Source organism: Oryctolagus cuniculus, chromosome 17 (genome assembly GCF_051225735.1).
Source record: "Oryctolagus cuniculus isolate XC-2025 breed Fujian yellow rabbit chromosome 17, ASM5122573v1, whole genome shotgun sequence".
In the NCBI taxonomy this organism is placed as follows: domain Eukaryota; kingdom Metazoa; phylum Chordata; class Mammalia; order Lagomorpha; family Leporidae; genus Oryctolagus; species Oryctolagus cuniculus.
The window spans coordinates 43,459,403-43,483,797 of NC_142883.1; the positions used below are offsets into that span (position 1 = coordinate 43,459,403).

The window sequence follows — 24,395 nt, forward strand, 5'->3', positions numbered from 1 at the left end:
CACCTGCTGCGCCACAGCACCAGCCCCGATAGAGAAAGCATTATTGTCATGCCCCCCCCCACCCATTCCGCTGCACTGGTTAGGAAACCGAGGTTCCGACAAATGTCCACTGACTGGCCCAAGGTCTCACATCTCAGGGGGGCACGGGCCAGGAAAGGAGCCCAGGCCTCTCGGATGCCAGGGCCCATTCTCTTGCTTCCAGGCCAGCTTTAATGTAACCAGAAGCGGCCCCTTTGGAGTCAGCCTATTGCTGACATTTAGCTTTTAAGAAGCTGTGCCATTTTTCCTTTAAATGCTGCATCTCAATATGCTATTTGGCATCTGCCAAGTTATTTCTATTCCCAAGAAAAAAAAGATGAACTTTTCTCTTTTTCCTTGCTGCTCACCTCAACTTCCTTCATATGAGCTGAACAGGGGTCTCTTGCATCCCTTTCTAGACAGTAAGACCAAACAAAAGACCTGGGATCCCCGAGATGGCCACAGTCCCCCGCTGCAGGCAGGGGTCAGGCTGCTGCAGGCACTTGGGCCATTCTAGGTGCCACCAGCATTCCACAGGGGCCACACCTGGAGTCAGGATCAGCTGGCCTTTCCACTGACTATCTTTGCCTTGGCTAAATACAGAGCTGGGGAAAACCACCTCCCAAGAGCAGTGTGGACTTAGACTGGTCATCCAAAAAGAACTTTTTGAGAATGTGTGACAGATGTGGGCTCTTAGAATGGATAAGCAAGGAAGGACAGGCTTGCAAAAGGCTGGCGGGGAAGGTGCCATGCATATGGGCCAGATTTCATGGGTGGGGGTTGGTTTGATAGGTTATTTATCACTTTTCCTGCAAGCACCCTGCCATCTTGTCTGAGTCTAGTCTGGATCTCCTTGCATTCCCACATTTATTTGTGGCTCTTACTGACCCCTCCATCTGAAGTGTCTCTTTCTCCATCTGATTCCCTCCATTCCTGGGTCAGCCAGAAGCTTCCTCTGACCACTTCATCCCTTTCAGATCTACCCCTCTGGACATCCTAAGTAGTCTAGGATCTGCCGTGATCCATTGGAGGGAAGACAGCTGGGTTGTGCAGAGCCGATGGTGGTGCTGTCTAAGACAGGGACAGGACACGGAGGCAGAAGCAGTGATGGTCACAAATGTCCACTCTGGGCTGGCGCCGTGGCTCAATAGGCTAATCCTCCGCCTTGCGGCGCCGGCACACCGGGTTCTAGTCCCAGTCAGGGTGCCGGATTCTGTCCCAGTTGCTCCTCTTCCAGGCCAGCTCTCTGCTGTGGCCAGGGAGTGCAGTGGAGGATAGCCCAAATACTTGGGCCCTGCACCCGCATGGGAGACCAGGAGAAGCACCTGGCTCCTGCCATCGGATCAGCGCGGTGTGCCGGCCGCAGCGCACCGGCTGTGGCGGCCATTGGAGGGTGAACCAACGGCAAAAGGAAGACCTTTCTTTCTGTCTCTCTCTCACTGTCCACTCTGCCTGTCAAAAACAAACAAACAAAAAAAAAAAAAAAAAAAAAAAACATGTCCACTCTGCCACATGCAACCATCTGACTACATTTGCACTCTTTGTGGCTCTTCTCCTGGGAAGGGAATGCAGACACCTGCTCAGCACATTTCCCAATTAGGCCACAGTGGAACTCTGGGGCACTCCAGTTTTATGTTGGTTTGGAGCCCGTCAATTGTCTTAGAGCTCAGACATCCCTGAGAAGATAACGTGTTACCATCTGAAAGATGCTCTCACATAGAAGATTTGGCCTTGTCCTCATAACAAATCCACAATGCCCATCTCACAGATTTGAAAACTGAGACTCAGGCCGGGCAAGTGGCTTGTGTTGGCTCACTTGGCTAGAAAGCTGCAAAACTAGCACTGGAGTCCAACCTCTTCAGATTATGGGCCAAGACACTCTTCACTAAACTGTGGTACAAGAAATACCTCCATCCCCACCTCTAAACAACTGAGCTGCACACCCAATGGACATTATCTGTGTGGTCAGCTGACAGAGGAGCAGCCAGCCTGTGCTGCTATTGGTTCAGATTCTCACTACAACTTGCTCATGTCTTGGTCTGGCATTCGGATTCTACTGTCCACACGTATCTACCATGGGAGCCTCAGGGTCACCTCTGCAGTCCTCTGCAGGCTCTGTGTGATGCAGCTACTGCTGTTGAAGCTGATCCGAGAAAGCCCACAGCTGTCTGTGCCAGTCACCTAGAGCCCCTGGACTCTCCTCAGCCTGGCCTCCTTCTGGCCACTGGCCCACTCTTTGGGGATTGCCTCTGTTGTCTGATCTCCCCAGGATCTGACTCCTGACTTTCCCTGACGGACTTGGCTTAGTCTTGTTTCCTGGTACCAGGAACGTGGTTGCTGCCAGAACCTGAGATTGCACACACAGGGTACCCACCCAGCTGCTTGCTGCATACCACCAGCAATAGCCACCGAACATCCGTAGAGGGTGAGTACTGAATAAGCAAGGCAAGACACTGTCTAGAGATGGGAGGATTCTATAGCTGACATCAGCGCTGCATGGACAGGGGGCAAGAGGTGCTTGTACAGGAGCCAGCAGTTTTGCAGAGCCTTGAAATGGGGCAGATGTTCTCGGGGAGGCCACATGGGACAGGGACCAGCAAGATCAAAGGCTGGGATTAGAGCCCAAAACTGGGCCCGTTGGGCAGGTTACCTGATGCTGCTGGGGCAGAGCAGGGGGCAGGGGAGCCGTTGGAGAGCAAGCCAGAGCCAGGAGAGGGCTGGACTGGAAGCACCTGGCAGGGTGGCTATTGAGTGACAAGCGATGTATTTCAGCCCATAGTACAAGCAGATTCTTGTCAACATGAGCCATGTCAGGATAAACTAATCACAAGCAGCTTGGATAATGAAAAATTAAATTTCATATATTCAAACTGTACCATTTAATGGTCTCTGAGCTATCAGAAACACCTGTACCAATTGAGAAGAGACTTCTTAACCAGAAAAAGGTGAAGAAAAAAGGGAGGAAGGGCAGGAGGGAGGGGGAAGGAAAAAGAGAGAGAAAGGAGGAGAGAGGGAGGGAGGGAAGTGTCAAATTCTTAGAGTTGTGTCTATGAATTACACTGAATCTGTTCTCTTCACATTAATATTACACTAACATGAGAACTGCTGAGATCATGTTGTAGTGATTATGCATTGGCTGTACCCCTAAGAATCTAATGTAGTAATAAATTCCTTCAGAAAAAAAAAAAAATGCAGCCCTGGGCTGGCACAGTGGTGTAGTCGGTTAACTGGGACACAGCATCCCTATCAGAGCACTGATTCAAGTCCTGGTCCAGCTTCCTGTTAATGATCCAGCTTCGGATCCAGCTTCCTGTTAATGCACTTGGGAAAGCAGAAGATGGCCCAAGTACCCGAGTTTCTACAACTCAACATGGGAGACCTGGATAGAGTTCCAGGCTCCTGGCTTCAGCCTGGCCCAGACCTGACTGTTGCATTCATCTGGGGCATGAATCTGAGGATGGACAGTATCTCTCTCTCTCTCTCTCTCTCTCTCTCTCTCTCTCTCTCTCTCTCTCCCCCTCTCCCTCTCCCTCTCTCCCTTTCAAATGAAAATATATAAATGAAAATTTAAAAAGTCTTTTATTCTTTTAAATTATCATCCTTAAAAGCCTCACAGTGCCTGACCACACAGTTCCATCAGAACCCGTATGCATGGTTGATCGCTGCACCGTGGGGCTGTGTGGTGCTCCACAGTGCGCACAGGCTCTGGAGTCAGGCAGGCTCAGGTTCTCTCCAAATCCCACGCCGACACTTAGCTGTGTGGCTTTCGACAAGCTGCCTAACATCTCTGAGTCTCAGTTTTGTTGTCTGTAATATGAAGCTAATTATAGCCACTCAGCATACTTTTTTGAGGACTGGAACTAACACATGTAGGGGCTGGCACTGTGGCGTAGTAGGTAAAGCTGCCACCTGCAATGCCCACAGCCCATATGGGTGCCAGTTCGTGTCCCAGCTGCTCTGCTTCCCATCTAGTTCCCTGCTAATGCACCTGGGAAAAGCAGTGAAGGATGGCCCCAAGTGCTTGGGGATCCTTCACCCACCTGGGAGACCCAGATGAAGCTCCTATCTCCTGACCTCAGCCTGGCTCAGCCCTGGCCATTACAGCCATCTGGGGAGTGAACCAGCGGATGGAATCCTTCTCTCTCTATGTAACTCTGACTCTAAAATAAATGCATAAATCGGGGCCAGTGCTGTGGCACAGTGGGTTAAGGCACCACCTGCAGCGCTGGCATCCCATATGGGCACTGGTTCAAGTCCCCGTGGCTTCACTCCTGATCCAGCTCCCTGTTAACGTGTCTGAGAAAGCAGTAGAGGATGGCCCAGGTCCTTGGGCCCCTGTCATCCATGTGTGACACTTGGAGGAAGCTCCTGGCTCCTGGCTTTGGTCTGGCCCAGCCCTGGCTGTTGTGGTCATTTGGGGAGTGAAGCAGCAGATGGAAGACCTCTCTCTTTCCCTCTATCTCTGTAATTCTGCCTTTCAAATAAATAAAATAATTTTTAAAATAAATATATACATAAATACATAAATCTTAAGAAAAATTAAAGCACTAACATAATAAAGAACTAAATAAAGCAAGTTATGGACAGGCACTTGGCACAGCAGTTAAGACACCTGTTAGGACATACACATCCCATGCTGGAGTGCCTGAGTTTGAATTTGGCTCTGCTCTGGATTCCGCTGCCTCTCACACACACGCTGCGAAGCACCACAATGGCACAAGTAACAAGAGAGACCTGGGTTCAGTTCCCAGCTCTGGCTTGGCTCAGTCCCAGCAGATGTATTTGGGGGGTGAACCAGCAGAGGGGTGCTCTCTATTTCTCTCTTTCTTCTCTTCTCAAATAAGTTAAATAAGTAAAGCATGTCAGGGGCTTGGAAGTGAACAGAGTCCATCTGAAATGGGAAGAGGCCAGAGGCCAGGCCCTGGCTCTGAGCAGTCGAATGGAGACTGACTCAACCGTAAGCGCAAACAGGCTCTTCTGCAGGGAAAGCCCCCAGACCGCCCCCAGCTCCTCCCCAGCACCACTCAGGGGCAGCGGTGTGGGAGGAGCCACTCCAGCTTTGGAGCAAGATGGGGCTGAGTGGCAATCTCAATGCCACTGGATGGCACTGGCAATTCATTCACTCTCAGTGAGCCTCATGTTCCTCAACCAGAATAATAAAGCAGGGCTTTGTGAAGATTCAAACACATGAACTGTTGCGTGGAAATTTGTGACTCTGAACAGGAATGATGGGTAGTGAATCCTCCCACCTCCACCCCTCACTCCCCTGGGATGCTTCCAGGTTCCTGGTGATGAGACGAGGAACTTAGACCAGCACAGCCACTCCTCCTGGATTTGCCACACACCACCCCCATTTCAAGCCTCAGTGCACCTTAGCCCCCACCCACCTGAGGACGATACCCCATTGCCTCCTTCACACAAGGGATAGGCGGTCAACAGCCGGACTGGGGCTGCCTGGCTGGGAGGCCCTCGGGATCGTTTCTTCCCCTCCTCCACCAGGTGATGGCTCAAGTACCTGGGTCCTTGCCCCGTATGTGGGAGACCTGGACTGAGAGCTACCTGGACTTGGCTCAGCCTGGCCCAGCCCTAGCTTTTGTAGGCTTTTAGGGAGTTAACCAGCAGACAGAAGATCTCTTTCTCCATCTCTCTTTCTCTCTGCCTTTCAAATAAATGAGTATTTTTAAAACAAAATAACTCATTATAAAAATAATTTGAAAGCCTCTCCCACCTTCTCTTTTTTCTCCTTTACCACTTTCCCCTCTGGCGGCTAACTTTCGTTTTCCTTGCAAAACCTGGAAAGGCGGCATTTTCAAAAACCCTTGTGTGCCACAATGTTTCACCCTTCTTCATTTTGCTCTTGAAGACAGGGAGTAGGTCGGGAGATTGCCCTCCCTCAGCCATAGAGGAGGCTATGACATATGGGAGCCAAAATCTTACTGATGATAGTGGAGCCATTTTTTTAAAAACCTTCTGGTAACATTGACCTCCGGGGAGCAGTGCACAGTTCTATGCATTTCAACCCATGCACAGGCGTGTACAGGCAACGCCCACCACAGTCAGGATGCTCACAGCACTGACACCCACACACCCCCTCACACTCTCCCTTTACACCCACACCTTCCCTCCACCCCCACCTCCATCACCCGTCTGGTCTTCATCAGGCCAATCTATAAGCACACTATTACGTAAGTAGTCTTTTGAGTCTGACTTCTTCAACTCAGCAAAACGCCCCTGACTCTCAGCCATGGTGGGCCTGTACCCACGACTGCTGAGTCTCAGGCTGTGTGTGAGTTGTTCAGAGAACAGCCACGCATCCTATAAGAAGGGCTGCTTCCTTATGGAGGTTGCCTTAGTGAAATTCAAAGGCACTGGTTCAGTGACAAGAGGTGCGCTCAGCTCTAGAATATGACAAGTGCTCCCTTAAAGGCAAGGGGCTTCCTGCCTTGGGAGACAGCGGAGGGAGAGCGGTGCAGGCGGCCATCAAGGCCTCCAGCAGCGTCCAGAACTGTTTCCCTTGAGCTCACAGGGCAGCCGTACTGAGGGATCCGCTTTCACAGCCTCCAAGGCCATCTCCACACCGCCATCTGGTGGCCCCACCTCAGCTGCAGACAGCCTGCTACTGCTCCCCTTGAAGAGGGTCGCCGCATCCCCAGGGTTCCTCCCGGCCACGTGTACATCACTACCCGTGACTTCACTGACCTCAGCCCATTCCCTCCACGGCCACGTGGCTCCCCCACCGGCTCACATGGCTCTCGCTGAGAGAAGCAGGCTGCTCCTGGCCAGGGCTGTACTTCTTTCATCAAAATCCCAAGCCAGGTGGCCCCACTCCTTCAGTGTCATACTGTGCCCTTATTATTACAGTCTTTTCTCTGACTTTTACTTTCAACCCTTGACTGTCAGAGTGTCAAGAATGGGTTCTCTTGGGGTTGGGTAGGAGACTGCGATTTTGTTCTGAAACTGTCCTTCCTTCAACCAGAGCCTGAGGACGATGGGTGAAAGGGTCATTTCTTTCCCTTCCCCTAACGTTCACAGCTCACCGTGCATGGTGCCGGGTCTCCAGCGGTGGCCACGCTCAATGCCTCGCCGCGTTTGAAGGTGCATACTACACCGCTCCTTCCACCAAGAAGCACAGTCTACCTCCTCTTCCCTGGAATATGAGCTAGCCCTGTGATTTATTCTGACCAATGGAATGAGTTTTACTCTGGCCCTCACTCTTCTGAGGACATCAAGAAAGGCTGGTCCCATGCTCTCTGAGGAAGCCAGCCACCTGTGGTCAAGAGATGTGGGCCTGTGGCAGGTGTTTGGCCTAGAGGTTATGAAGCTGGTTGGGACAACCACATCCTATACTAGTGTCTGGGTTTGCCTCCACTTGGGTTCCAGCTTCCTGTTAATCTGTACTCTGGGAGACAGAAGTGAAGGCTCAAGTAATTGGACTCCTGCCACCCATATGAGAGACCCAAATTGGGTTCTCAGCTCCTGGCTTTGGCCTGGCCCAGCTCCAGCTCCTGGGGGCATGTGGGAAGTGAACTAGTGGATGGGAGCTCTGTCTGCCCGTGTCTCTGTCTCTCTGGCTCTTGAAAGAAAGGAAGAAAAAGAAACTGGGGCCAAACTTCTGAATGAGAGACCACAAGTGGACTGAAGCCACTTAGAGGAAGGTCAAGGTGCCACAGAAGTAAGCAAAGTCTTCTAGAACCTTCCAGCCCAGTCGCCACCTGAATGCTGCAGACTGAGAGATTCAGCTGCCGCCACGTGGAACACAACAGCCATTGCAGCCGAGCCCTGCGTGAATTTTCTGACACATAGAATCTGAGACATAATAAACCACTGCTGTCTGGGGCCACTAAATTTTCAGGCAACCTGTTATCCAGAAACAGACCACGGGAACACCAGGCAACAAGGCCCCCAGTTCTTGTGAGGCAGCTCGGGCCCTATTCCTTCCCCAGCAGCTCGGTGCAGGGCAAGATCTGTTTTTTTCTTTTTTTTTCTTTTTCTTTTCTTTTCTTTTTTTTTTTTTTTTTTTTTTTTTTTTTGACAGGCAGAGTGGACAGTGAGAGAGAGAGAGAAAGGTCTTCCTTTTGCCATTGGTTCACCCTCCAATGGCCGCCGCGGCCGGCACACTGTATCCAGCGCACTGCATCCAGTGCACCGCGCTGATCCGAAGCCAGGAGCCAGGTGCTTCTCCTGGTCTCCCATGGGGTGCAGGGCCCAAGCACTTGGGCCATCCTCCACTGCACTCCCTGGCCACAGCAGAGAGCTGGACTGAAAGAGGGGCAACCGGGACAGAATCCGGCGCCCCGACCGGGACTAGAACCTGGTGTGCCGGCGCCACAAGGCAGAGGATTAGCCTAGTGAGCCGTGGTGCCGGCAGAAGATCTGTTTGAACAGTGTCCAGGCCTCCAAGAAGCCTAAGGGACTCCACACCATGGAACCCCTGGGTGCCCCACTCAGGTGCACTGACAGCTCCACATGTGACACAAAGCTCTGCCTCCTTTTCAAGCCCCTCAGATTCCTTTTCTGAGCTGTGATGGTTGTTTTTAGGGAGATGTTCGAACGAACTCAGTCTCTATCATCAGTGAAATCAAGCACGGGAGCAGCCAGGCCGCAGGCCCAGACTCGCCTCTGACAACCCAGTGCAGGGAGAGTGTGTGATTAACAAGCTAGCAGCTGCTCTTACTGAGCTGCAACCATCAGCGTCCCCCGGGGTCCATACGGCTACCCTGGGAGACAGCTACTATTTTTTCCCATTTATTTATTTTATTTGAAAAGTAGAGCGCTGGTTCACTTCCCCAAATACCTGCAAGAGCTAAGCCAGACTGAAGCCAAGAGCCAGGAGTCCATCCAGGTCTTCGACCCACGTACTTGAACCATCTTCTGCTGCCTCCCAGGGTGTGCATTCGCAGGAAGCTGGAATTGAGAGCACAGCGGGACTCAAATCCAAACACTCTGATACGGATGCAGACGTCTCCAGAGACATCGTCACTGCTGCAGCAAATGCCTGTCCCGGAGAGAGTTACTGTTGCTGCGGAGTTACTATCATCTCTATTTTACAGACAACTGAGGCTTAGCAAGGCTAAGGAGGTTTCTGAAGGTCTCACAGCTCAGGTCCGCCCACGATAATATTGCTCCTCTTTTTCAGGCCGCGGGGACCGCATGTGAGAGATTCCTGTGCCTTCACTGAGAGCAGACCACGCAGGGAAATCTTGTCCTTCAACCCAGTGCTACCCACGCTGCATCACACCCGGAACATGTACAACGTGATCAGGTTTGCAAGGGACATTGAGTAGCAGCAGGGTGAGGCTGCTGAGACGTAAGTGACCAGCTTAGGGTCCTCCAGCTACAATGCCCAGAGAAACTACTTCTAAGCCAAGGTCACTGCATTTCCCATTTTAGATCTCTGGGAATTCTGACAGGAGACGAAAATGTAAAATATAACTTGGTGTGGGTAGGGTGCCGTCACCTGCTATCACCTCTGCAAGAGCAGCCTTCAGCTTCCAGAAAGGGCGCAAACTGGGACACGTGTGTTCTTGGACAAACGACAGAAGTGCTCTTGGCGGACAGAAAAGCAAGAACTGAGTGCCGGAGATGTGGAGGGCTTGCTTTGGTGGTGGGCGTTAAATTATGAAGGAAGGAGCTGGCGTTGTGCTGCAATAGGTTGGAGTCCTGGTTGCTCTGCTTCCAATCCAGCTCCCTGCTAATGCATCCTGGAAAACCAGCGAAAGATGGTCCAAGTGCTTGGACCCCTGCACCCATGGGATTCCTGGTCCTGGTCAGCCCGGACCAGCCCTGGCTGTTACGGCCATCTGGGGGGAAAGAATCAGTGAATGGAAGATTGTTCGCTCACGCTCGCTCGCTCTCTCTCTCTCTCTAGCTCTGCCTTTCAAATAAATAAATACATTTTAAGAAATAATCAAATAAACGAGCAAGGAGGCGAGTAATGCTAGACAAATGCTTGAGACAACCTGGGACGCTAGGAATGGCTCCCTCGCTTGGCGGAGCTTGTGCTTGACTGTGAGGGCTGAGACGTTTTCCTCTCCTCCCTGTGCTCTCCGCTGTTCTGTGAGCTGCGGTCCTGAGACACACTGGTTTCTACCATAGCCAACAGTGCAAAGGAAAGGAAGAAAGACAGGCATGGGCCACGGCGAGCATGAAATGCACACGGTGCAAGAGAAGGATGAGAACATTCCTCCGCTCCCAGGCCTGGAGGCAGAAGCTGGACTGGCCCTGGACAATTCCTCTCCAACTCAAGAGTCTGAAGATGTAAACAGAAAGGGCACAATGTCAGAAAAAAGCAGGTTTCCAAAGTGAGTCACCATTTCTTTTTTTTTTTTTTTTTTTTTTTTTTTTGACAGGCAGAGTGGACAGTGAGAGAGAGAGACAGGGAGAGAAAGGTCTTCCTTTTGCCGTTGGTTCACCCTCCAATGGCCGCCGCTGCAGCCGGCGCACCGTGCTGATCCGATGGCAGGAGCCAGGAGCCAGGTGCTTTTCCTGGTCTCCCATGGGGTGCAGGGCCCAAGCACCTGGGCCATCCTCCACTGCACTCCCTGGCCATAGCAGAGAGCTGGCCTGGAAGAGGGGCAACCGGGACAGAATCCGGCACCCCAACCGGGACTAGAACCCGGTGTGCCGGCGCCGCAAGGTGGAGGATTAGCCTATTGAGCCACGGCGCCGGCTACCATTTCTTGTCCCGACTCGTCAGCAGCAAACGTTACAGGTGTGCACGCATCTGCGTACCTGGGAGCCAAAATCCATACACAGAGAGCAGTTTTTAGAAGCAATACTTTTATTCATCTGAGGCATAAAGAGACCCCAGATTCCTGTGGGCAACCACAGCTGCCTAAAACCGAGTCCACATATTTCCAGAAGCCATAGAGATGAATAAGGAGAACAACTGAAACCACCCGTCACCCGGCCGGGATGGAGAGAGAGACAGAATTTCCACACAGATAAGGCACTCATGAATGACTGGACAGCACGACAGAGGAAGTGACGCTACGGACGGAGGCTCATTTACGTCCCAGATGACAGAGCCACCTTCCAAAGGTTTCCGACAAGCGCGCCTCTAGGGACACCATCGATGGGACAAGATGTAACTGAGATTCAAATTAAGATCCTAAATGTAGAGAGAAGACCTGAGCAAACCATGCTGCCGAACAACCGTTTTCAAACTTGTTAGCCTCAGGCTTCTTTATACTCGTGAATAATCCCTGAGGACCCCAGGGAGGTTTTGCTTATATGTGTTATATATTGATATCATTTTAGAAATTAAAACCGAAAACTAAAAATATATTAACTTACTGTAAATTAAAAATAAGCCTACTACGTATTAACATTGGAGGTGGAAGAGTCACACACACACACAGAAAGAGAGAGAGAAACACGCTCTCATCCACTGGTTCACTCCCCAGTGTCCACCTGGTCAGGACTGGGCCAAGACCGAAGACGGGAGCCAGGAACACGGTGCAGATCTCCCACATGGATGGCAGAAACCCATTTACTTGAGCCACCAGGGCCACCAGGCAGCACACCTGCTGCCTCCCAGGTGTGCATTAGCAGAAAGCTGGAGTTGGGAGCCAGGGCAGGGAATTGAACCCATGTACTCAGATGTGGAACACAGTCATTCTAGTTGGTGTCTTAACCATTAGGCCAGTGCCAGCCCCCATATTAATACAGTTTATGAACCACAATTATTTTATTTAAAAAATCTAGGGAGAAGAGTAGCATTCCTTTCCATTTTTGTCAACCTCTTTAAGATGGCGCGCCTGTGGCTGTATGTTGTTTGAGCTGAAATACAAGGGGTCTTCAAAAAGTTCACAAAAAATGGGTATTATGAAGAAAGATGCGGGTGGGCATTGGACACAGTGGTAAAAACGCCACTTGGGAGGGCTACACCCCTTTTTAGGTTTGAGTCCCGGCTCCAGTCTCACTTCTAGCTTCCTAATGCACACCGTGGGAGGCAGCTGGTGATGGCTCCAGAAGTTTGGTTCTTGTCACCCATGGAGGGGACCTGGACTGAATCCCAGCCCCAGCTACTGCAGGCCTTTGGGCAGTAAACCAGCAGATGGGCAGTGTCAGTCTCCATCTCTCTGCCTTTCAGGTAGATTAAATAAATATTCTATTGAAAAAAGATGCATAGACCTCAAAATTTTCATCTCCAAGCAAAATTTTCTTCTAATAACACTTTTCCATTAGCTTTCTCAAGTACCCTCGTGTATGAAGAAAATCCAGGCTCATGCACTTAAGCCATTTGGAAAACAGAGGCATTTTTAAATGATGTTTTAGATATTTGTGATACTATACCAAAACTCCACAAATGGGAGTTTCTTCCAGGTGAACACGGAAACCAGCACCGTATCAGGAACTTACTGGCTGTGACAGATAGCTCCATGTTTGTCACTGACAACGAGAGTCCTGTCAGCCCTCCTGGAAATGTCAGGCTCCCTTCGTTTTTGAGAAAATGTCTACCAAATAACTAAGTCCAGTGATCCAGTCTGTCATTCACCGTTTCAACAAAAGATGGTGTTCCGTCAATCACACCGGCCACCTAGCTCCCGACTCAGACGCTCCCACAGCCCATCTCCTCCAGACCCTGTCAGTCTCGCTAGCAGCTCAAGCCTCGGATCCCCCAGCCACTCTTCCCATTGATCCCATCACTGTACACAGGATGGCTGTTTGCGATGGACCTCGTGCTAATCCCCATACCCTACTTCAGGAGGCTGGGAGGGCTCTGGAGTCAGCTCCTGGTAACCTTGGCTTCGGGGGAAATCCTACCTCTCTGCATCAAGACCAACATGCTACCGGAAGTGTGTGGGAGGTGCCTGTGCCTGTGCCTGTGCCTGTGCCTGGAGTTGTTCGCAGAGGTAAGAGCTGTCTCCTAGAAATAAGCACCCAAGCCTTGGTGATAACCAGGCTTAGCCAAGAAAGAATGCTTAATTGGGCTGGCACTGTGGCATAGAGGGTAAAGCCGCTGCCTGTAGTACCAGTATCCCATATGGGTACCAGTTTGAGTTCCGGTGGCTGTTCCATTTCTGATTCAGCTCTCTGCAATGGTCTGGGAAAGCCATAGAAGATGGCCCAAGTGCTTGGACCCTTGCACCAGCATGGGAGACCCAGAAAAAGTTCCTGGCTCCTGGCTTTGGATTAGGCTGTTGCAGCCATTTGGGGAGTGAACCAGTGGATGAAGACCTTTCTCTCTGTCTCTCCCTTTGTCTGTCTGTAACTCTTGCCTGTCAAGTAAATGAAGGAAAGAAGGAAAGATGGAGGGAGGGAGGGAGAGATGGAGAGAGGGAAGGAAGGAAGGCAGGAAGGAAAAAAGGCAGGCAGGCAGGCAGGAAGGAAGGAAGGAAGGAATCCTTCTCTTCCAGACTCCCCCACTACTAGAAAGCAAGAAAAGATAAATTAAATTAGGTAAGTAAACAAAAGAGAAACATCCCAGCAGGCCTGAGATTGTCATTCTTTTTGGCTTGGCAAATACTGCAGCTCACTGCCTAGGCAGCACATGCAGAGCTGGCCCAGAAGCTTCAGCAGGAGCCCTGTGTGCTTCCTGACCCAAAGATTCCCTCTCCGGAGGCAGATGGTGACACAGGAGAACATTACAGAGTCACCCACTGAAGGAGGTCCAAATTTCTTGGCAAGGCCTGCAGGACTCCCCATGACCTGGTCCTCGTGGCCTGTCCCAGCCTCACCTTCTCCACTCCCGCCCCATTCTCTACACCTGCCGCAGGGTCGCAGCCCTACTCAACAGCATGGGAGGCCCTGAACAAGAGGGGCTAGTTCACCCCTTTGAAGCAGGAGCCCCTGCCTGCAACGCCCTCCTCCACCATCCCCACGTGTAAGCTAGCTAAGTTCACCTGTGCCCCCCGCCCCGCCCCACTGGCAATCTGCTGCAGATCCCAGCAAGAAAGAGGGAGAAGCTTGAACTCAGGACAAGTTCAGAAATTTTATTTTCATCCAGAACCATACATCTCACTTAATGTACCAAGACTGTTTTGTTTCCTAAAGGTAACCATAGCTTTGGGTTTAACCTAGGATTGGTCAGAAAAAGTTGACGCTTATCTGAGTCTCCAACTAGAGATAGGGAGAATGAAAACCTCCAGAAAAAGCAATACCAGGAGGAAAAAGGTCAACCTGTGCTGTGATGACATCCTGCCTGATGGCTATCCACACTTCCCTTCCCCTTCAACTCTGAGTTCCTTCCTGCCTAGAGGAAAGGCCACACAGATAGCCACATAGATAGTAAGTGCTCAATTAGGACTGGAGGGGGCGGGGCCAGTGTGGTGATACAGTGGGTTAAGCAACTACTTGCTACTGACATCCCAATCTGAGTCCTGGCTGCGCCACTTCCTTTCCAGCCCTCTGCTAATGCACCGGGAAGGGAGCAGATGATGGTCCTAGTCTGTGGGCCCCTGCCACTCATGTCGGAGACCCAGATGGAGCTCCAGGCTTCTGGCTGCAGCCTGGCCCAGCTCTGGTTGTTGCAGGCACTTGGAGGGTGAACCAGCGGATGGAAGATTTCTCTCTGTCCCTCTTCTCATTCTGTCACTATGCCTTTCCAGGGGCGGAGATGACACTGTTGGGGGCAGAACAGGCTTCATCTTGGGGAGCATGAGCTGGTAATGGACCCAAGGCTCAACATTGTGCAGATGTTGAGATGGCGGGCTTTCTCAAGGGAGGCCTGAGCGTCTCTTAACAACAGCTGCCTTGTGCTGCACAGCCAGACAGAGAAACTTCACAACGCAACTGTGCCACAGGAGGGCCATGTGAGCGGCAGTAAGCACGACCCCAGGTGGGGACAACAGACACCAAACGCTTTCCTGCTGGCACCGTGCCTGCACAGCACACACCAGGAGAGGAGGGACCAGCCCACCTAAAGAAAAAGGCAGCAGCCAGGTGAACTGAAAACTGGCGGCCTGCCTGGGGGTCTTGCCTTAGTCTTCCCACCCCATGGGACGCTGAGCCTGTGCCCAAGAGAAGAGGGAGATTGACAGGTCAACAAACCCGCAGAGTGACAGGGCTGGGATTGCATTCAGGTCTGTCTGGCCCCAGAGCCTTTTCTAGCAGGCCACCCTGCCAGGCCCCTTCTTCCATCTGCCTGGAGGCAACTCTGGAAACTCTACTGGGTGCATTTAGGACCCGCTCAGCCCCCATGACGCACTGCAAGGCTGGTAGGGGTGGGAGTCTGAGGGCAGACCCCCAGCATCCTGCCTCTCCTGCCTGGGGGCCCCTCCTGCACTCCCTGGTGCACACCCCAACCTGGCATGCTCACCACCCTCTCTAGCATCACAGGGGCTGGAGAAGAGCAGTCAACACACAGTGAAGCAGCGTGACCCTCGTCGGTTCCCTGGCAGGCCAGCCCCATGCCAGAGCTGAGCACCCACTGTCTAATGGCCGGGTGAGCCAGCACACCTGGATCAAGATGTAGCAGTGATGGCCGGCACCGTGGTTCAATAGGCTAATCCTCCGCCTTGTGGTGCTGGCACAGAGGGTTCTAGTCCTGGTCGGGGTGCCGGGTTCTGTCCCGGTTGCCCCTCTTCCAGGCCAGCTCTCTGCTGTGGCCAGGGAGTGCAGCGGAGGATGGCCCAAGTGCTTGGGTCTGCACCCCATGAGAGACCAGGAGAAGCAACTGGCTCCTGGCTTCGGATCAGCGTGGTGCGCCAGCCGCAGTGCACCGGCCGCGGTGGCCATTGGAGGGTGAACCAACGGTAAAGGAAGACCTGTCTCTCTCTCTCTCACTGTCCACTCTGCCTGTCAAAAAAAAAAAAAAAAAAAAAAAAAGATGTAGCAGTGAGTTGAAGGTCAGGGAACCAGCCCCAGAGGCCAGACCAGAGCAAAGGACACCAGTTCTCTTCTAAGCCCTAACCACCCTCACTCACTTCTCTGCTTCTGGTGAAAGGACCCGGATGCAACCAAGCCCACTTCTGTGATCATACAGTGACTCTACTAACCCTGGTTTCTGAGGGGCTGAATGGCAAGGACTGGGGTGGGGGATGGGCTCAGCTTGTGCCTGACCTACAGCCCCTTCAGCTTGCCCTCACCCTGCAGGGGGACGCTGACCTCATCGGCTCTTGTCTAGCTGCGGGACCAGCACCAGGTCATCTCTGAGGAAGGATCCCACATGGGCAGCTCAAGCCTGCCGTGCCTCAGAGCCCTTGGCACCTGCGATGGTGGCACACAGGAGGGGAACATCTGCGTAGGTAATGAATGAATGAACATATCAGTCAAGAGGAGGCAAGAGCTTTCACAAATAGATACATTTACTTCATTAGTTCTTAGTCACATACACATAATTATATTTGAGTCCCCTGAAGTCACAAAATTGCAAGGACACAAACATACGCAAGCTCCTCCCTGCAGCAGAGCGCCCTGGGAACACCCACGTCCCTGGGTAGCTTCAGTCTGCATCCTCCAGCTGCTCCACACACTCTGGCTGGTTCTCCCTGGACTGCCCTCCTCTCCTCCCAGCTTCCATCTATCCACGATGGTGGCCTAACAGAGAAGAGCCACTGAAGGTAGACTGCAGGTTTCTGCGAAGCCCGGCCACACCAAGGTGCACTGTAGCTGCTCTGCTGCCCTCTCGTGCTACGCACAGTGTGCACACCTCACCCCATCACAGACCCTGCACACTCCTGAAGGCGAAGGCCAGAGCCCCCACTTCTTTGGGCATGGTCAGCCAGTACGAGGTGGACTTCTGGGTAGGGCACACCTGCGAGGGCTCAGGGACCACAGGCAGGAACAGGACAAGCTACAGTGGAGGTATGCAGGGCGCCAGGGCAGCAGAGGAGGGAGCGGCTGGGACAGCTTCCTGGGAGGGGACATCACCGGCACCACTGGGGGCCATACCCCTGGTGAGGCACTTCAGCTTCATCTGCCCTCATTCCCACAAGGCAGGCAGGAAACAGAGCTGGAAGGCCACATGATAGGCCACATGAAAAGCCACGGAGCTGGGATTCAAATCCAGATCTGTCTGGTTCTGACACCCATCCTGTTCCCACTGCGTGGGCGGCTATGCAAGGGGATGTCTGCTCTGGGACTCCAAGAAAGGTAGAGTGACCGCCAGAACAAATGAATCACTTTCAGAGCAAAGTAGAAGAGCAGGAAGACAAAAATGAAGAACACACAGAAGAAACAGAAGAAAACCACGTTCTCCCCAAACCTCGCATCATGAGCAGCCGGGATGGCAAACATAAAGGATGCTGGCAACATGACTGCGCCGGAGAGCCTGGGGCACTGGCAGTGTGTCACACCTGCTTTCTGGTTCTCCCAGCCAACCAGGCTGGTGAATGTTCCAGAATGGTGGCTGCTGATTGGTTCCAGGAGAAGAGAGGTCTCTCAGTTTCAAGTGGCTTTGCGACAGCTTTCCTTGCAGGGCCCCGGGTTCTCAGTTTTGCTTTTTATACTGCAAGAAGAGAGAGGAGAAGGTGGTGAGGCAAGCCAGCCGGGGAGGGAGCACTGCACAGTCGAGGCCTTGCCTGGCTCCTGCAGGGCGTCCTGGAGGTGGTGAGACCCAGCCAGGAGGCACTAGACCTCTTTTTTTTTTTTTTTTTTTTTTTTTTTTGACAGGCAGAGTGGACAGTGAGAGAGAGAGACAGAGAAAGGTTTTCCTTTTGCCGTTGGTTCACCCTCCAATGGCCGCCTGATCCGATGGCAGGAGCCAGGTACTTATCCTGGTCTCCCATGGGGTGCAGGGCCCAAGTACTCGGACCATCCTCCACTGTACTCCCTGGCCACAGCAGAGAGCTGGACTGAAGAGGAGCAACCGGGACAGAATCCGGCGCCCCGACCGGGACTAGAACCTGGTGTGCCGACGCTGCAAGGTGGAGGATTAGCCTAGTGAGCCGTGGTGCCAGCCTAGACGTCTTTAATAGACAACGAAGCTGAGGGGCTGGGGAGGGAGGATAATAAACTGGGTATATCAGAACTGAAAAGTGTGGTCATGTACCCTTCTCTCTAAGCCTTATTTTTTGGGAAAAAAAAAATCTCAGGTAGAAAAGGACCCTCAGAAGCCAGCTGAGTTCAGTCAGTGAGTTTTAAAAATGGATCCTAGGCCATATCCCTAGAGACTCTTGACTTAGAAGCACAGGGAAGGGGCACCCTCCAGCTCCCTGGGTCACTCTAGCACTGAATCCATGGACCAAGAAGTCAGCTGCATTCCTGACTCACTCCCTTCCTCCATCAAAACATATCCTGGTTTTTTTAAAGATATATTTATTCATTTGAAAGGCAGAGTTACAGAGAGGCAGAGGCAGAGAGGGAGGGTCTTCCATCCATTGGTTCACCCCCCAAATGGCTGCAACTGTTAGAGTTGGGGCAATCCGAAGGCAGGAGCGAAGGGCTTCTTCCGGGTCTCCCACACAGGTGCTGGGGCCCAAACACACTTGGGCCATCTTTCGCTTTCCCAGATCATGGATCCAGAGAGCTGGATTGGAAGCGGAGCAGCCGAGACTCAAACAAGCTCCCACAAGGGATGCCAACACTGAAGTCGGTGGCTTTACCGCTACGCCACAGCACCGACCCCCAAAACAGATCTCTGAATGCTTCCCCAGTACTCTTGCTTTAGTGTGGCCACTCCAACAGACAGGGAGCTCACTCCCCCAAGACACAAAGCTATCGCTGAGCACTACTGCTCTCTTCCTTCTCCCTGCTGCCTCAGCTGAGCCCATTCAGCAGCTCTGGCAGAAGCCTGCCTTTAAACACGAATGCTAATGCACGCCCTGGGGGCCAGCAGGAATGACTCACCCACGTGGGAGACCTGGATGAAGACCCCAGCTCTGTTTTCACCTCTCTCAGCCCCAGAGGGAAGCATCTGGGGAGTGAGGCAGCAGGGAGGAGCGCTTCTGTTTCTGTCCAATAATTTTTTTAAGTGACTAAGGGTAACACACACACAAACGCCGCCAGAAGGGATCTACCATCACTTTTCAGTTGCTGGTTGAGGGGAGCAGCTGGCTGGAAAGCCTGGGCACGGGCCATTCTCAACTGCAGGGTAGGGGCGACTCCTAGTGGCCATGGAGATGACAGCCATCATCAGCCCGGTTGGCAGTGGAGACAGCAGCCATCGAGCGCTTACTTTGTTCATGATCCAGTCGGCATCTTCAATAGCTCTTTTAATAATCTGCTGGATTCTCTCAGGGCTGTCTTCATCTGAATGAACCCGGAAACTCTGGCAGTAAAAGCATAAAGAAAGATGAGCAGGCCAGATTCACAGGGCCAGCAGCTGCCGAGCATGAGCCACGGGGCCAGGTACACTGCCTGGCCTTTCAACTCGGCATCCTGCTAATCCTCCATGCACAGCTAGGGCTCTCACACTTAGAGATGAGAGGCAGAGGCTCAGGAATCCCAGCGGGCTGCTAAGCAACCGCTTCTGAGCTGCGCCGTCTCTGACTGCAAAGCTCACACCCCTGCCAGCAGGGCAGTTGTGAGAAGGAGGCCTGGCCCCTGAGTTCCCCCAGTCACGCTGGGCCCAAGAGGAAATTTCCACCACTGGGTCTAATTTGCTCCTCACAGGAAGCTGCACGGGCTCTGCAATGGTGAGGAGCAGGGCTTCTCTCGGCCCAGCTGAAACAGCCTTGCAGAGGAGGGGAGGGAACAGGAGGGGAGGTGACTCTGGGAAACTCAGCCAGGCCCAATCCAGAGCATGAACTGCAGGCAGCTTTTTCTGTTTTAACTTTATTTATTTGAGAGACAGGCAAACAGATCTTCCATCTGCTGGTCCACTCTCCAAAAGCCTGCATTGGCCCAGATGAGACCTGGCTGAAGCCACAAGGCACCAACTCCGTCCAGGTCTCCCACATGGGTGACAGGAAACCAACTTCTTAAGCCATCACTGTCGTCTCCAAGGATCTGCATTAGCTGGACGCTGGAATTGGGGTGGAGCTGGGACTCAAAACCAGGGATGTGGGAGTCCTAACCACTAAGCCAAACGCCTGTCCCTGCTGTTGGCTTCTGACCAGATGTTCACCTGAGAAGCAATCGGAGATTCAGGTGCATTTATGCTGTGCTCAGGGACCTCCAAAAAGATAAGAACCTCCCTCCGTGTCACTGACAACCCCATACCCCTCCTGCTCCTCTGTAGGAGCCACCTCAGCACCCACCTGTGGGAAGCCCTCTCCAACTCCCCGACAGAGCTAACTGCTCCATTCTCCCGGCTCCCACACTCCTCTGTTGCTACCTGGTTGTTTTTCTTTTTTTTTTTTTTTTTTTTTTTTTTTTTTTTTTTTTTTTTTTTTGATAGGCAGAGTGGGCAGTGAGAGAGAGACAGAGAGAGAAAGGTCTTCCTTTGCCGTTGGTTCACCCTCCAATGGCCGCCGCTGCAGCCAGCGCACCGCGCTGATCCGATGGCAGGAGCCAGGATCCAGGTGCTTTTCCTGGTCTCCCATGGGGTGCAGGGCCCAAGCACCTGGGCCATCCTCCACTGCACTCCCTGGCCATAGCAGAGAGCTGGCCTGGAAGAGGGGCAACCAGGACAGAATCCGGTGCCCCGACCAGGACTAGAACCCGGTGTGCCGGCGCCGCAAGGTGGAGGATTAGCCTATTGAGCCACGGCGCTGGCTCTGTTTTTTTTTTTCAATACCTGCTACGCCACAGCGCCGGCCCCTATATTTCCATGAATTCTCATTTTAACTTCATTTGGAAATGACTTCTAGCTTATAAAAAGTCTGCAAGAGTAATCCAAGAATTCACCACCAGGAGCAGGTATGCAGTGCAGTGCCTGAGCTGCCACCTGGGACAACCCACGTGCTGTAACAGAGCACCTGGTTCAGGACCCCGCTACTCTGCTTCCCATCCAGCTTCCTGCTAATGCACCCTGGGAGGCAGGATGGCTGCAGCGCCTGGGTAACCACCACCACCCATGTGAGAGACCCTGACGGAGTTCTTGGCTCCTGGCCTCAGCCTGGCCCAGCCCTGGCTGTTGCAGGCATTCAGAAAGTGAACCTGTGGACAGAAGATCTCTATCTCTGTCTTTCAAATAAAATGAAAAAACTTAAAAAAAAAAAATCCACTAACAGAATCACCAATTGTTAACATGTTGCCACATTTGCTTTATCTTTCTCTCTTTTTATCATTAAGTGTAAGGTTTTCTTCAGAGGCATTTAAAGGTGAGTCGCAGCCCTGATGCCCTGAAACCCTTCCACACATACCTCCTCCAGGCAAGGACGTTCTCTTACAGAACCAGCAGAATGACACGCGGGTATAATGCTGTAATCTAACCTCATGCATTGCTCCAGTATGTCCTTCCCAGCGATTTGTTTTTCTCATCCAGCTTCCAGAGCTGTCACAGCTCTTTACTCCCTTTTAATCCAGAGCAGCTCCTCTGCCTTCCTTTGTGTTTGGTGACACTGACACTTGTGATGGAAACAGGCCAGGTAGTGATGCGACAGACAGCCCGCAGGCTGGGTTTCCCTGATGTTTACTCACCAGGCTGTACGGCACTGGCTGGGATGCCTGCCACAGGAAGTTGTGTCCATGCTCTGTTGTGTTTGTCCACTGAGCTGCCTGCCTTATGCAGACCCTAGCGAGAGGCTGGGAGATACATGATGCTTCAGTGACAGACAGGAGCTGGGCTGCCCAGCAAGGGTTTCCTGTGGCTCTTCCCAAACCGTCGCCTCCCCACTACCACCTACAGTCTACACTATACCTCGGCCCTGGCCTCCGACCCCTTATGAGGCCCCCATGAGAGGAAGCGCCCTCACCCCAGCCCCAGCGTACCCTGCTCTCACCTGCCTGATAGCATGTTTGTAATGCTCCTGGATGCCCTTGGTTGGCAGCTGTTGGCAACAGCGCAGCAAGTATCGGTAGAGCTGCAGCGGCCTCTGGACCAGCTCTGCCCCTGGGAGTGGGGCCATCTGGGAAGACCCTTGTCCCTGGAAAAAACAGAGCACTGTTTGTCAGGCATCAGACCAAGTTCCGGCGCCCCAGGTCCCAGCCCTCTGAGAAGCAGGTCTGATGCAGTCCAGTGGCCGTCAGGAGCCTCCTCCGTGGAACCTGCCCCAGAGCCTGGGGCTAGGTGTTCAGCCCTGATGAGGCCCAGCCCAGAGCAGACCTGCTAGGACCAAGGGCAAGCATGGAGGGAGATACCTCAGCTCTGGAGTCTTTTTTCTGGAGCTCTACTCCAGGGACTGGGTGGCAGGTGGCACTGGCAGGCAGAACTGGCATAAGGGCACTGGTGGCAATCATGGAGAGACCAACAGGCAATGGAATGCCCATAGGTATGAGCAGGGCTACCCTCAGCTATAGCATTACCTTATTAAAAACACAGTCTTAGGCCCACCCAGACCTCCTACAGCAAAGGTGGGGAGCCTTTTATCTGCAGGTCCATGATATTTACAGCATCATTCATAGGCCATACAAAATTATCAACTGAAGAATTAGTCTTTCGGTGCCAGTGCTGCGGCATAGCAAGTTAAACCTCCACCTGAGGCGCCAGCATCCCATATGGACCTGGCTGCTCCTCTTCTGATCCAGCTTTCTGCTAGGAGCCCGGAAAGGCAGTGGAAGATGGCTCAGGCCCTTGAGCCCCCACATCCGTGCCGAAGACCAGGAAAAAGTTCCTGGCTCCTAGCTTCAGATCAGCCCGGCTCCGGCCATTATGGCCATTTGGAGAGTGAACCAGCAGATGGAAGACCTTTCTGTCTCCCTATCTCTGTAACTCTGCCCCTCAAATAAATTTTTAAAAATCTTTTAAAAAGGGGGGGGTAGTTAGCCTGCTGTGGATTTATTGAATTTCCAGTCCCTCCTGTGGTTGCCTTGGCAGGGCCAGACCACATGATCTCAGGGGCCTTCTGCAGCCCACAGGCTGGACGTTCCCACCCCTGTCCTACAGCATGCTAATGAGCTGCCCAGCAGAACTGCAGGCACACCAGAGTTCGAGGAGTAGGTGCATGTGGGACCCCAGTGCATGGGTCTTCATATTTACTGTGTGTTAGTCACAAGAATAACAATGGGCACTTATTCTGTTCTTATCACTCTATGTGTGATTAATGTACACAGAGAAAACTAGGCACAGAGAGGTCTGATAACCTGCCCAGGATCACACAGCTGACAGAGGTAGAAACATCTGAACCCTTACAGTCTGACTCCAGGGCCCATTAAAAAAAAAAAAAATGGAGGGGCTGGCACTGTGGCGCAGTGGGTTAATGCCCTGGCCTGAAGCGCCGACATCCCATATGGGCGCAGGGTCTAGTCCCGGCTGCTCCTCTTCCAATCCAGCTCTCTGCTATGGCCTGGGAAAGCAGTAGAATGTCCCAAGTCCTTGGGCCCCTGCACCTGCATGGAAGACCCGGAAGAAGCTCCTGGCTCCGGATTGGCGCAGCTCCAGCCGTTGCGGCCATCTGGGGAGTGAACCATCGAATGGAAGACTTCTCTCTGCCTCTCCTCTCTCTGTGTAACTCCGACTTTAAAATAAATAAATAAATCTTTAAAAATAAACAATTAACACTCTTTAAAAATTTCTTTTAAAAATGGAGCGGTATTGTGGCACGGCAGGCTGGAGCATGGTGACATTCCACATCACAGTGCAGGTTTGAGTCCTTGCTGCTCTGTTTCCAACCCAATTTTCTGCTGATGTGCCTGGAAAGGCAGCGGAGGACAGCTCAAGTACCTGATTGGGCTCCTGCCACCCATGTGGGAAACCAGGATGAAGTTTCTGGCTCCTGGCTTTGGCCCAGCCCAGAATTTGGGCAGTGAACCAGATGACCAGATAGAGGATCTCTGTGTGTCTTTCTCTATCTCCTTCCTCTGTCAGTCTTTCAGATAAGTAAATAACTCTTTTTTAAAAAGTATATTGAGGTATGTAGGGGTCTATAAACAATTTATGGAAAATTCATCTTATGAAAAAACTATACAAGGATTTCAAATTTTTTGCCCCAGGGGCAGGCATTTGATTCAGTGGTTGTCACCACTGGAGACCCCCACATTCCGTATCAGACGGAGTTCAGGTTCAAGTTCTAGCTACTCCACTTCTGACCCAGCTTCTTGCTAATGTGCATTCTGGGAGGCAGTAGGTGATGACTCAAGTACTTAGATCCCTGCCAGCCACATGTGAGATGAGACAGAGTCCCAGGTTCCTGGCTGCTACAGGAAGTGAACTTGGGGAGTGAACCAGTGGATAGAAGATCTCTCTTTCAAATAAAATGAAAATAAATTTTTAAAAATTAAAAATTTTTATGCCAAAATAAACATATTTTAATTCCAATTTTTTTATTTTTTTTACAGGCAGAGTTAGACAGTGAGAGAGACAGAGAGAAAGGTCTTCCTTCCGTTGGTTCACTCCTCAAATGTTTGCTACGGCCGGCGCACTGCGCTGGTCTGAAGCCAGGAGCCAGGTGCTTCCTCCTGGTCTCCCATACGGGTGCAGGGCCCAAGCACTTGGGCCATCCTCTACTGCC

General features: G+C 52.2%; 1 protein-coding gene and 1 long non-coding RNA gene across 10 annotated transcripts in view; both read right to left on the reverse strand.

The window, feature by feature from the left end:
• The window catches only part of LOC100349181 (LYR motif-containing protein 9), a 77,869-nt gene extending 54,445 nt beyond the window's left edge, over positions 1-23,424 (reverse strand). The window contains exons 1-5 of one of the 9 annotated variants that reach the window (XM_089317465.1): positions 23,275-23,421; positions 21,729-21,872; positions 21,427-21,531; positions 19,079-19,171; positions 16,251-17,410 (exon numbers count right to left, since the gene is read on the reverse strand). In XM_089317465.1, the coding sequence (XP_089173591.1) occupies positions 17,393-17,410; positions 19,079-19,171; positions 21,427-21,531; positions 21,729-21,872; positions 23,275-23,355 (441 nt within the window). In that variant the 5' untranslated portion in view covers positions 23,356-23,421 and the 3' untranslated portion in view covers positions 16,251-17,392. Of the gene's footprint in view, positions 1-8,752; positions 8,923-16,250; positions 17,411-18,252; positions 18,431-18,910; positions 19,172-21,426; positions 21,532-21,728; positions 21,873-23,274 lie in introns of those variants that run through there. The other 8 variants (XM_089317463.1, XM_089317460.1, XM_089317464.1 and 5 more) reach the window with 8 other exon arrangements.
• LOC149121202 (uncharacterized) lies at positions 13,936-16,200 on the reverse strand. The gene is made up of 2 exons (XR_016223873.1): positions 16,069-16,200; positions 13,936-15,759 (listed from the first exon to the last, which is right to left on the reverse strand). It is a non-coding gene; the product is annotated as an uncharacterized LOC149121202 (long non-coding RNA).
• Positions 23,425-24,395: the final 971 nt, after the last annotated feature.